This window comes from Balaenoptera ricei, chromosome 10 (genome assembly GCF_028023285.1).
Source record: "Balaenoptera ricei isolate mBalRic1 chromosome 10, mBalRic1.hap2, whole genome shotgun sequence".
In the NCBI taxonomy this organism is placed as follows: domain Eukaryota; kingdom Metazoa; phylum Chordata; class Mammalia; order Artiodactyla; family Balaenopteridae; genus Balaenoptera; species Balaenoptera ricei.
Window position 1 is genome coordinate 33,275,931 of NC_082648.1, and position 13,260 is coordinate 33,289,190.

At 34.7% G+C, this 13,260-nt stretch overlaps 1 protein-coding gene across 2 annotated transcripts in view; it reads left to right on the forward strand.

The window, feature by feature from the left end:
• LRRK2 (leucine rich repeat kinase 2) overlaps positions 1–13,260 on the forward strand; it is a 139,254-nt gene that overhangs the window by 32,991 nt on the left and 93,003 nt on the right. For both annotated transcript variants that reach the window (XM_059935648.1, XM_059935647.1), the window contains exons 12-14: positions 1,672–1,801; positions 3,221–3,345; positions 7,621–7,733. In XM_059935648.1, coding sequence (XP_059791631.1) covers positions 1,672–1,801; positions 3,221–3,345; positions 7,621–7,733 — 368 coding nt within the window. The remainder of the gene's footprint in view (positions 1–1,671; positions 1,802–3,220; positions 3,346–7,620; positions 7,734–13,260) is intronic.

Sequence of the window (13,260 nt, forward strand, 5' to 3'; positions counted from 1 at the left end):
TATATACTACAGTGTGCTCACCACCAAAAATTTAGTTTCCATCCATCACCATACAGTTCATCCCCTTTATACATTTCACACTCCTTGGCCCCTCTCCCCTCTGGTAACCACTAGTACTCTGTTTTTGTTTGGTTTGTTCATTTATAATTATTTTATATTCCACGTGTGAGTGAAATCATACAGTATTTGTCTTTCTCCATCTAACTTATTTCACTTAGCATAATACCCTCAAGGTCCATCCATGTTGGTGCAAATGGCAAGATTTCATCTTTTTTTATGACTGAGTAGTATTCCACCATATATGTATGTCATATCTTCTTTATACATTCATTGGTTAATGGGCACTTAGGTTGTTTCCATATCTTGGATATTATAAATAATGCTGTGAAGAACGTAGGGGTGCATATATCTTTTCAAATTAGTGGAGTTTTCACATTTTTTGGATAAATATCCAGAAGTGGGATACCTGGATCATATGATAGTTCTATTCTTAATTTTTCTGAGGAATCTCCATACTTTTTTCCACAGTGACTGTACCATTTTACATTCCCTTTTATCCACGTCCTCGCCAACACTTGAATAACCAAATTCTTATTATATTTTAATGTGTGCTATTCAGGATGTCTTTAAAAGGTGTGAGTTTTCAGATTTTGCCAGTAATTTAGAATGCATGTTATCACTTCCACTTATTTTTGAGTTTTGTCTGATCTTTTCTTTTTTTCCCAATTTGAGATGCATATCTTATTTTTTCAAAATAGTACTTAAAGCTTTCAAAGTTTCATTTCCTGCCACCTTCAGTGTTGAAATATAGTGTATAATGTTGGAATTGATATTTATATAGAGGTTTCAAGGTAAGTGATATTTATATAGAAACTTTAAGACAATATGGAAACTTTAAGACACTGGATTTGCATTTGGTGAAGAAAGTTTATTATGAAGAGGAAAATTATTTTGTAATAATTATTGCTGGGATATAATTACTTTTCCACATATAATATGCAATCAGTTTTAAAGCAATCTATGTGTTTCTTAAGCTTTGGCATTATTCTGTGAAAGTATGTATTAATTTTGTTCTCTATCAGTGCTTTTCATCACTTTGCATATCATGGCACACATAGAAATGATAATGTTTGTACAGTCCACTGGGGTAAATGGAGAAGGTAGCTCAAGGCTGAGGGCAACCCAACCTGGTTTCAGCCCCACTTCCTGCATCCCCCCAAGAGCCAATAGGATGCTCAGTATCTTCACACATCTATAACTTATTCCCAACTCACTAGTGAGCCTTAGCTCTATATAAGTATGGTTATTTTAGGAAGTTGTTTTAAATATTAGAATGAAATTTAACTTTCATTCTTATTTTGGAGGACATTATTTTAAAATGCATTTCTGCAAAAAATACTCCTTTCACATGGATGACGGTTACATTCCACTAGTTTACTCTGTGAATGAGACTTTAATACTAAAACCTCAACAAATGGTTAATAAATGTGAAAAAATTGGAAATGGTATATATTTTAAATTAAAAAAATTAAGTTGCCAATGAAATATAAATTAAATATGTAGTTTAAATACTTTCCTATGAATTTGGATTATTTTAATAGTATGTGTCTTTTTGCAAGATTATGAGAATGTGCTTTCATTTATACAAGTAACATTTAAAAAATCTTGTAGTTAATTTCAGAAAGATCCTGTTATCAAAAGGAATATATCTGAATGTATTGGAGTTAATGCAGAAGCATATACATTCTCCTGAAGTGGCTGAAAGTGGCTGTAAAATGCTAAATCATCTTTTTGAAGGAAGGTAATACATATTTCTGAATTTATGTAGAATATATTAATTGGACCAGGTAGAATATCAATATTTTGAGCATAATTTTAAGAATAAAAGGAAAAACAAGGCATTTGAAGAGTGAAACATTTTGCAATATAATTTCATGTCAGTGATACATAGACTTATTTTATCTACATATTGAAAGGGATGATAGAGAAAGTAGAAATACGTTGAAGGTTTGCTTTTGTGCTTAATGCTTGGTGTTGACTATGTTTTGAAAAAATGGCAGTTATATAGAACATAACCTTAAACAATTTTTCAGATTATTGTGTTATGTGAAAGGTATAAAAGATAAAATCAGGATATGACTTCTAATTATTATTTTTAAGTTTACCTTAAATTGTGATTTTTATGGTCCTGGCAGTGTATGAACCTTTATATATGAGGCAAAACACAGTGGAATAACTGACAGTTTAAGATTTTGTACATTCTGGGCAATTAATGTTTCTGGCTGTTTTCTCATATATTAAATGTGTAAATTTCCAGTCCTGGGGATTCAAAGTTAACTATGACAATGTGCCTGCCCTTAAAAATCTCCCTGTCTAGTTGGGGAGACTAATTTATAAACAGATAATTACAATACAGTGTGATAATTCAGTGGCAGGATGTGTAAAATCATAGGGTCTTGGTGAACCAAGCTAGGGCTACCAAAGGAGAGAGGCTACAAAGAGGGGATCTGTTTAACCTGGGACTTTAAAGTGGAAAAAAGGGACTATATGTCAGTAACCACAGACCCATGCGAAGTGAGGACACAGTTATGATATGCGGAAGTTTTAGTCAGTAGGGCACTGTGTAAAGCAAGGGCTGCCTCTATTAAAGTTTGTAGGACCTACTGAAATCTACATTTATTTGTATGTAAAAGAAAGTGTAGCTAAAATACCTTAGAGAAACCAAGACTTTAGTGCAAATAAAACTAATTAAGAATACCATATAAGAAGTCTAGTGGTGTTAATCTGGAAGAGGGCAGGTAGTTATACAATAAACAGCTCTCTGGACTTGGCGGTCAGAGTTTGCATTCCAGCTCTGGCTCTGTCACGTTCCAGTGATAGGACCTTGATGTTTAACCTCTGTCAGCCTAAATTCTGTACCTGGAAAATGCAAATAATAACACCTACTTTCCAGGGTTGCTGCCAGTGACCCATGTATAGATCAGAAGGAAGTTGTTAGTTCTGGGAAACTAAATAAAAGAATTCCCAGTTTACTGTAAATTTAACTTCTTGACATCAAAGTTTAACTAAATTAGAATTTAAATTGTGTATGCTCATACTACCAAATTCACATCAGCCTTTTCTGATAAAATAGTTCTGTTTTCTCGTATTTGTTTCAAATTGGTGTTTGTACTGGAATCAGGTTGTACTTTTAATAAGCATTTCAATATTTTATCTCTAGTAACACTTCCCTGGATACAATGGCAGCAGTGGCCCCCAAAATAATAACAGTTATGAGAAGTCATGAGACGTCAGTGTCAGTGCAGCTGGAGGCACTTCGAGCTATTTTACATTTTATAGTTCCAGGTAAGTTACATAACTGATTGTGGGAAGAGATGTCATTTTAAGTGGATTTTTTGACTTTTCATGAGATATCAACTTTCTAGGCAAAAATTAAAGGACCAGTTTCTGCCAACCAAATGTAATCTTTTCACTAGCCCAAAAATTAAAATAGAGGGAAAATGATGATGTGGAAGAGTCAGATAAATTTAGATTAAAATTTAATAAGAAACATCAATAATTTATTTCCAGAAAAAATAACTGCAACATAGTGTGGAGCTTTACCTCCAAGGAGAGTGTCATCTCTGCTATTTCTTTTCTATTTCTGTTGACCTTACCAAGTCCAAGTTTTTTTGTTTGTTTTTTTCCTGTCTGAATTATAATAATACCCAACTAATTTTTACACTTCCTCTTTTGCCTCTTTCCAGTCCTTCTTTTACTCTGCGGTTGAATTAATCTTTCTCAAATATAACCATGTGGCTTTTACTCATGAGCCACAATAGTGTCCATCCTCCCCACATTTACTTCCTGCTTACATCTGTTATGACCTTATTTTTCCTCCAAAGCCCATTTAAAACACCTGCTCCCCCATTCATTCAGCACGTATTTATTAAGTGCCTCTTATGTTCTATATATTGTGATGACTGCAAAGGTCTGAAAGACAAGTAAAGAAAGACATGACTGTACTATTTATAGGAGCCTAGAGGTAGACAGATAGTTAATTACCAGACAGTTGCGAGGAGCTATTATAGATACATGTATTATAAAAGGCTATGAGAGTATTGATGGAGGCACAGATAATTTATTCAAAAGAGTAGGTCAGAGATTGTGATATTTGAACTTGACGGGTGAATAAGGCCGACCTGGTAAAAAGGCCAGGAAGGACATTTCAAGCAGAAAAAGAAAGTGCACATGGTGTGGGGTGAGTGGAGCATGGTATGTGAGGAAAGCAGTCCTGGGGATAAATGTGGAAGGACAGGCAGAGGCTGAGAGGGAAGGGCCTTGAACACAACGCTGAGCAGTTTGTGCTTTTTTTTTAACACAAGTCAATTCAAATTTATTTAAGGTGTTTCAAAATTGCAGTGTCATAACCAAATCTGCAAGTTACAACAGTAGCACTGTGGTGTGGAGAATGATTGGTGGGAGGGGAGCCTCCTGCAGGGAGATTAGGCTGGAGGCTGTGATAGGTGAGACATGGTGGGGGCCCAGTAAAGAAAACAGAGGAGAGGATGGATGTGGGAGATGTTTAGGAGGTTCATTTGACATGACTTTCTGACTACTGAATATCAGGGATGTTATTATTATTTTGCTCTGTAAAAGTCCCAATTCTTTGAAGCCCATTGTTTTTGGCCCTTTTTAAATGAAATCTTCCTAAGTCTACCATTATCTGTAGTCATATTGGTATTTTATGTTTCTGAGTATAAGAGTATTCTCTGTGTAAGAGTATAGATTTTTTCAAGGAGAGGGCTTTCTTTAGTCATGCCTTTTTTTTTTTTTTTTTTTAACCCCCTGGTAACTTGAACAAAAATAACTATTCAATAAATTTTGAATTGAATCATGATGTCCCATTCATAGTTGTCACGCAACTTTAGAGATATAATTTAACAGACATAGTTTTGCTTGAAATATTATTGTGAATATTTTAAACTTTGTAGATTGTAAAAAACAAAACAAAATCCTTTTGATTACCCTTAAAGGTGTCAGCCTTCTTCTTTTGAGAGTGGATTTGAGTTTTAAAGATAACCAAAAGACATTCAGAATCGTTTGTTAGTTAATAACACTCTTTTAGTTCAAAAATAAGTTTCGAATGTAGAATTTCTTTTCTTTCATTGTTCTGAGATTGAGCCTGAAGCGACATTGATAGTCAGTAATAATTTAGATGTATGACATGATGTATTTAAATGTTTTTTATAATAATGTTTAGGTGTATTAAATTATGAAAATAATTTTATAACTTTATGGTGGTACTTTATGTATGGAAACATATTAATAGACATATTTTATAAGCATATCAACATATAAATACATTTCTCTATTAGGTAAAGGCTTAACCATCTACTTCACTCTATGCTAACCTACCATATTACCATACCATACCACACGATACCATACTCTACCATGCTGTAACTGTACCATACTATATCATTCTATATTATATCATTCTGTATGTCAATGAGTAACTATAATATCAGTACCCCAGTAGTTTTGAGGTTGAATATGATTCTGGTTCTGACATGCTGAAGTAGGTACTTATGTTTAGATGTACATGTATTAATTTATTAACTAGACCATATTCAGATTATTAATTGTAACAAAGATGTGCATTATAGCAAATTTGTATAATTTAATTCAGGGCCACATATTGCAGCTAGTATTATGTCTCTTAAGTTTCTTTCAATCTGGTACTGTTCACTTCCTCCTCTTTTTTATAACAATAACTTATTGAAGTGATTGAGCCTGTTGCTTTAAAAAAAATAATAATAAAGATCTACTTATTTTAATAAAATATCATTTGACTTGTTCTTTCTTGATTTAGTGTCAGTTCTAGAGGAAAAAATTCTTTAGGAAAGGACATATGCATATTGGGAAGTGTACAGAGGAAAGTGATTATGAATATAAAACCACATCCTTAAGAACAATAAGAGAAGCTGAATTTGTTTAATTTGGAGAGGAGATAATGCAAGAGGTTATGAAAGCTATTAAAACTCACTCATTTATAGTTAGTAACAAATGTGTAAAGCATTATTCAAAGTACTTTATGTATATAAACTTTTAAAATTCTTGTAGCAACCCATAAGGCAGATTCTACTTTTCCACCCCATTTTACAGATGATGAAACTGAGGCATAAGATATAGAGATTTTAAGGTCACAGCTTATGTAACGGAGCCAGGTTTTCACCCTATGCAGCCTGAATCAGAGTGGGTGCTTTTTAAAGACACATTTGTGCAATAAGTGTATGTGGAACAACTGTTATACTAAAGCACTATGCTTGGAACTCTTGGTAACCTGGAGGTGATTAGGTTATGGATCCTGCCTTCAAAAAGTTTGCAGTTCAAACAATTTAAAGGACTATTATGTGGAAAGGAAATTATATCCATTCTGGATAGTAGAACCTCAAATGATATAACAAAGACCAGAGATGAACTTTTGGGAATATTCATTTGGTCTTAATATAAGAAAGACATTTAATAAGTCTCCTTACATATGGCATGAAGTTTTTACTTCTCAACAGGACTGCTTTTAATGGTCACATCTGCTTGTGATATAATGGGCAGCTTCAGAAATTAATGTGATCTTGGTCACTGAAAATGAGACACTGAGAGTTTAAGTAACTTGTCGAAGGTCATACAGCTGTAGTGAACCTGTTTGAATAAATTTTAAAATGAGGACTGAAAGTTCTAGGAGGGTGAAAATCGTGCCTGTCATATTCACTGTGGTATTCTCAGCATGTAGCAAAATCCCTTGCATGTAGTTGGCATTCAAATGTTTGTTAAGTAAATGAAAAGTTATATGCAGTCAACTTATAGTTTGTGTTAATACAAATTATTGAAGTGAAAGGTTATAAGGAATTGTTTATTAATAATTATTTCTATAGTCATAGGTTTTAGAAACGTTATTTATTCATAATAATTTTACTTATATGTTCTATTGTATAACCAATATATATATATATATATTTTTTTTAACCAATATTTTTTGACTTCCTGTTTTCCCAACAGTTTTGGGTTAGTTCAGCTACAATGTAGCTGAATAAAGAATATGTATTCTTTAAGTTGCTTAATACTTTTATACAGCCTTAGAGGACTTTTAATAAAACTATATGCTCTTTACCATTATAATGCTGAAACTAAAAACTTTTTTTTTCCAGTGTTATTCCAGCTGCTCTTTTATGTCTACATTTCATATGTGACCTTTTTATGTTGTAGTCCAAATAACTTTGATCTTTTCTCAAGTTGTCCATTGTTGCATAAAAATCTTCTAGCTTCTTGTAATGAGTACAGCCTATTCATACAAAAAAGAGACTGTTCCAGAAAATTCCTCCACCGTAGTAACTTCTTGCTACTTTAAATTCAGTGAACATCCGCACACACTGTATTTATTTTACATTCAGTGATGAACTGTTTTTAGAAATTTCTTAAAGCTAAGAGTTATTTCTTTGGTAAGGAGCCATGGACTAGAAAAAGGTATAACATATATATGTATTGTTGGGTTAATTATAATCATTCCTAGTAAGTGACAGTCTATTCAGCCCAAATCTTTATGAGAAAAACATTTGTTTATTTGTTAATTTTTACATTTAGGCATCCCAGAAGAATCCAGGGAAGATACTGAATATCAGCATAAGCTAAATATGGTTAAAAAACAGTGTTTCAGGAATGATATTCACAAATTGGTCCTAGCGGCTTTGAATAGGGTACGTATAATATAGGTTTTCTGCCTTTATACTCTTAACTAGAATATAGAATTGGGGAAGTAGGGGGGCTTTTATTAGCTTAAGTTTTCCATGTTCTGTTTACTATGATAGTAGGAAGTTATATGTTTAGAGACAGAAGATAACAGTAGGGATGTAGCGGGTAAAGAGATGTGCCATTCCAGCTAAGAGAAGTGCACCGTCAACTACAGACTTTGACAGGCTCTTTTGATAAATCCATTCGAGTCTGTTCAATCAGAAAGAGAACTCTAGATGTGCAGCTAAGCCTCACGAGCAATGTCAGGGGCCATGACTGCTATTTTCTCTTTCTGTCCTCCTGGCTGCTTGTCTTTCTTTTCTGGTCCCAGGCTGAAAGGTTCAGTACATGAAGACACACAGGGCACACATTAAAGTCTTTTTTGATTCCCTGTGCTTGTTTTCATTTTACTCCTTAGGGATAACCTCTGAGATGGCTCAGTGTGCATTGTTTTCTTCCAATGTTAGGTATTTACCTATCTATGTACATTTGCAATAATATAATTAATAAATTAATAATCATACTACATCTGAAAAAGGAGAAGAGGAGCATTATTTTTATATTGTGCAGTGCAAAAGGTATTGATGGAATTAAGATGGTTTTGAAATTTAACATAAGATGAATTGGTTCTATATAAAAGATATCAGGGTAAAGATGTAAAGATGTGAAGATTAAGTTAATGTTTTCATGAAAGGAAGAGAGTAGTCAAAGTAATTAATGGAAATAATTCCTTGTGATTTAGTATACTTTGAAAAATGTCATGAATTAATTAGAAGAGCCTGCAGAGAGATCTTCAAAAATGCGATTTAAACTGAACTTTATAATGTAATTGTTTATGATATATTTGAGTCATTTGTACTCAAACCTTAATATGATTCTTGAGTATAGCCATGGGTTGCATTTAATTCCAGAAATATTTGGTGAAAATAAGTATGTGGAAGGAACTGTGTTAGACACTGGGAAGACAAAAATGAATATGCTTTGTATCCTTCTGTAATGGATCTCATAATCTGGCTGGGCCATGCATAAAACATAAAACACATATTAGGTTGTTCTCTATTAGCACTTATGAGCTGCACTAGCTTTATGAACAGTACTTTAGGAACATAGAGGAGAGAGTAGTTAATTTTGTTCATGGTATATGTTGGTGAGAAGCAAGAGGTACCAGAAAAGCCTTTTGGTAACTCTGATTCTGGTTATCCCATCTTTCCTAACATTACTGAATACGGGTGTGATAGAGTGGAAGGAGTGGCCAGTCAATGGAGAAGTACTGTGCTTACTGCCATCAGTACTGTGATGCCAAGAAGATCACTCTGCTCCCAGGTCTTACTTTCTTTTGCTATATAATCCCAGGAGAAGTGGTTGAGAACCTCCCTACCCCTTCCTTTATTTTCCATGCCACACTTGAGTAATGACACACAACTTCTCACTAAACAGTGACTGTCATTTGTGGGCAGGGAATTAAGGTCATGGGGAAACAGAAGTGACACTATTTATTTTAAAAAATCTCCCCTGTGTAATTCCCCTAATTCTTCACCATGGTTGAGAAAAAATGCTCTAAAACATGAATGTATCTTTTTTTTAGTTCTAAAATTCTGTGATTGCATGTCTCACTCTGAATAAATGTTACAAGGCATCAGAGATTTTAGGTCCAAATACTACTGATGTAATAAAATGAATTACCATTAAAAATAAGTCTATTCTTGGAGAGCAGACTTCCAAATAAGGTAGAATTTGAGATTCAACTAAGATTTACAATGCGAAGACTATTAAAAGTATTTATTAAAGTTAATCAATGTTTGGATATATATATATATGTGTGTATGTAAATATATACACATATAACGTGTATATATATATATACATATGTATGTGTAAATCCAATAACATTCAGGCTGAAGTTAAATGTCTGAAATATTGACATTCCATTTATGCTTGATCCTTTTAGCTTTTTCTGCACATGAAAACATTCAGTCACCTTTTCTAGAGAGATCGATTTGCCCAGTATTGTCTCTGGAGAACACAGTAGAAAATGGGACTCTCAGCATTTTGGTCACATCTGTGCTTTGTATGCAGTGACACTGCTGCTGTCCTCAAGCCAGGGAACTTACAAAGTCAAACCAATCTTCTGATTAAATGGACACAAATCAAAGAGCTTGTGTGCTTCTCAAAAACCTTAAAGCAAAATGTACCCAGTTTAAATACTGAAGATATTTATTTCAACTGTAAATAATATGGTGAAAGAAAGAGCTTATTTGCAAAAAGTAACAATAATAACAACAGCAAAAAGAAACTACATAGGAGTAAAGTAATAAAAGTGTATAAAACTACTCTAAAGAAAACTATGAAACAACTGAGAATAAGTACAAAGGAAGAGTTGAACATAGGAAAATGTATATACTCTCTGTTTTGATAAAATTACTAATTTTTTAAAAATGAAAATTGATCTGTATTTATGAACCCTTAATAAAAATGACAATAGTATTTTATGGAACTAGATAAGCTAGTATAAAGTTTTGAGAAAATTAATTAAATAATATACATGACTAACCAGTCAAATTTTGAAAAAGAGGACAATTAATATGGCCTAACTCTAGTAGATTATCAAATGTATTATAAAATTTTAGTAATTAAAATGGTGTGACATTTGCACTGGAGATGGATCAGTGTCACATAATGGTGATTTAGGAAATAGACTCAAATGCAAATGTTCAATTCATATATGATATTTCCCAACCACTGGGGAGGGAAATAGATTGCTTGTGTTGGAAGAACTAATTCTCTGGCCATTTGGAGAAAGCAAAGGAAGCTGCATATTTACCTTACTCATTTAAAGATTAAATCTCATGTGGATGAGATTTAAAGGTAAAAATGAATTTGGCATATAAACACATGAAAAGGTTCTCAAGTACAGTCATTATTAAAGAAATGTAAATTTTAAAAAAGAAAAACCTTTTGGGGGAAATTTAGTAATATCTATCTAAATTAAAATGGACATGTTTTCTGACCAGTGATTTCACTCTAAGAATTTATAATATAGATGTACCTGTACATGTACACAAAGTTTTTTTAAATAAGAATGTTTATTGTGGCATTATTTTTAGTAAGAAAAATGTGGTAACAAGCTAAATGTTTATGTGGTAATCATTAGTGTTGTTTGCCAAATGTTTTCAGTTCTCCACCTTCTGGTGATTCTGGGATAGTATTTATTGGCCCTTTTGTTGTTAGATTGGATCATGTGTCTGGTTTTGACCAAGCAGTTGTAAGTAGAGGTTACATCTGTCATTTCTGGACCAAACATTTAATTGCTGGTGAGGCATCTTACAGAACAGGGGTTCCCAACCCACAGACAATGGAGCAGTACTGGTTTGTGGCCAGTTAGGAACCTGGCCGCACAACAGGAGGTGAGCGGCAGGTGAGCGAGCGAAGCTTCATCTGTATTTACAGCCGCTCCCCATTGCTCACATTACTGCCTGAACTCCGCCTCCTCTCAGATCAGTGGCGGCAATAGATTCTCATAGGAGCGCGAACCCTACTATGAACTGCGCATGCGAGGGATCTAGGTTGCACGCTCCTTACGAGAATCTAATGCCTGATGATCTGAGGTGGAGCTGAGGTGGTGATGTAGTGCTGGGGAGTGGCTGCAAATACAGATTATCGTTAGCAGAGAGGTTTGACTGCACAGAGACCATAATAAATCAATTGCTTGCAGACTCATATCAAAACCCTATCAGTTTTTCTCTTTCCGACTAGCGGATTCACTTTGTTATAAAGCAGAAACTAACACACCATTGTAAACCAATTATACTCCAAGAAAGATGTTTAAAAAAAATAATAATAAATAAATAAAACCCTATCAGTGAGTGGCAAGTGACAAGCTGCATCTGATAGCAGGCTTTAAGTCAGAATCTGACACTTACTTATTTTAGTCCACACGTGGCCCTTCCATTATTTTATTTACCACTTCCGTCCGCGCCTCTTTCCTGCACTGCGCACTTGTCTCAGTCAGTTTTGGTAAGCCCACAAGCTAACCCTAGCCAAAATGAGTAAAAAACAAACATCGCTGGAGAGCTTCTTTGAAAAGGGAGAAAGACCCAATGATGAGACAGTAGAAGACTCTAAGACTGCCAACAAAAAGAAAGCTGCATATAAAAGAAAATACCAAGAGTCCTTAAATTAAGGGTTCATTGCAACAGGTGATTCTCATTTTCCAAGCCCGCTCTGTATAATATGTGGCGACCGGCTATCCAGCAAAGCCATGAAACCTTCAAACCTGCTTTACCACATGGAGACCAAGCACCCTGCATTAAAAGACAAGCCTTTGGAGTTTTTCAAAAGAAATAAATGTGAACATGAAGAACAGAAGCAATTATTGAAGGCCACCACTTCATCAAATGTGTCTGCACTGAGAGCATCGTTCTTAGTGGCTAACCACATTGCTAAAGCTAAGAAGCCCTTTACTATTGGTGAAGAGTTGATCCTGCTTGCTGCTAAGGACATTTGCCGTGAAATTTTAGGAGAGGCTACAGTTCAAGAAGTGGCATGTGTTCCTCTTTCAGCTAGCACCATAACTAGATGAATTGATGAAATAGCAGAGGATATTGAGGCACAATTGTTAGAGAGGATTAATGAGTCACTGTGGTACGCAATCCAGGTTGATGAGTCTACCGATGTTGACAACAAGGCAGCAAAAGCTTGTTTTTGTGTGATATATTTTTCAGGAGGATGTGCATGAGGATATGTTATGTGCACTTTTGTTGCCAACCAACACCACAGCTGCAGAACTATTCAAGTCTTTGAATGATTACGTATCAGGAAAACTGAATTGGTCATTTTGTGTCGGTTATATGCATGGACAGATTGGCTGCCATGACTGGACAGCTTTCTGGTTTCACTACTCCGGTCAAAGAGGTCGCTTCTGAATGTGAGTCTACGCACTGTGTCATCCATAGAGAAATGCTGGCTAGCTGAAAAATGTCACCTGAACTTAACAGCGTTTTGCAGAATGTGATTAAAATTATCAACCACATTAAAGTACATGCCCTTAACTCATGTCCGTTCTCACAGCTTTGTGAGGAGATGGACGCAGAGCACACACATCTTCCCTCATACACAGAAGTGAGATGGCTTTCTAAAGATAGGTCACTGGCCAGCGTTTTTGAGTTACAAGAGCCACTCCAGAGATTTCTTTTAGAAAAACAGTCACCACTGGCAGCACATTTCAGTGACACAGAATGGGTCGCAAAACTTGCTTACTTGTGTGACATATTCAACCTGCTCAACGAACTCAATCTGTCACTTCAGGTGAGAATGACAGCTGTGTTCAAGTCAGCAGATAAAGTGGCTGCATTCAAAGCCAAACTGGAATTATGGGGGTGACGAGTGAACACTGGGATTTTTGACATGTTTCAAACATTAGCAGAGATTTTGAAAGAGACTGAGCCAGGGCCTTCTTTCTCCCAGCTGGTGCATGGTCACCTACCTAGCTTCCAA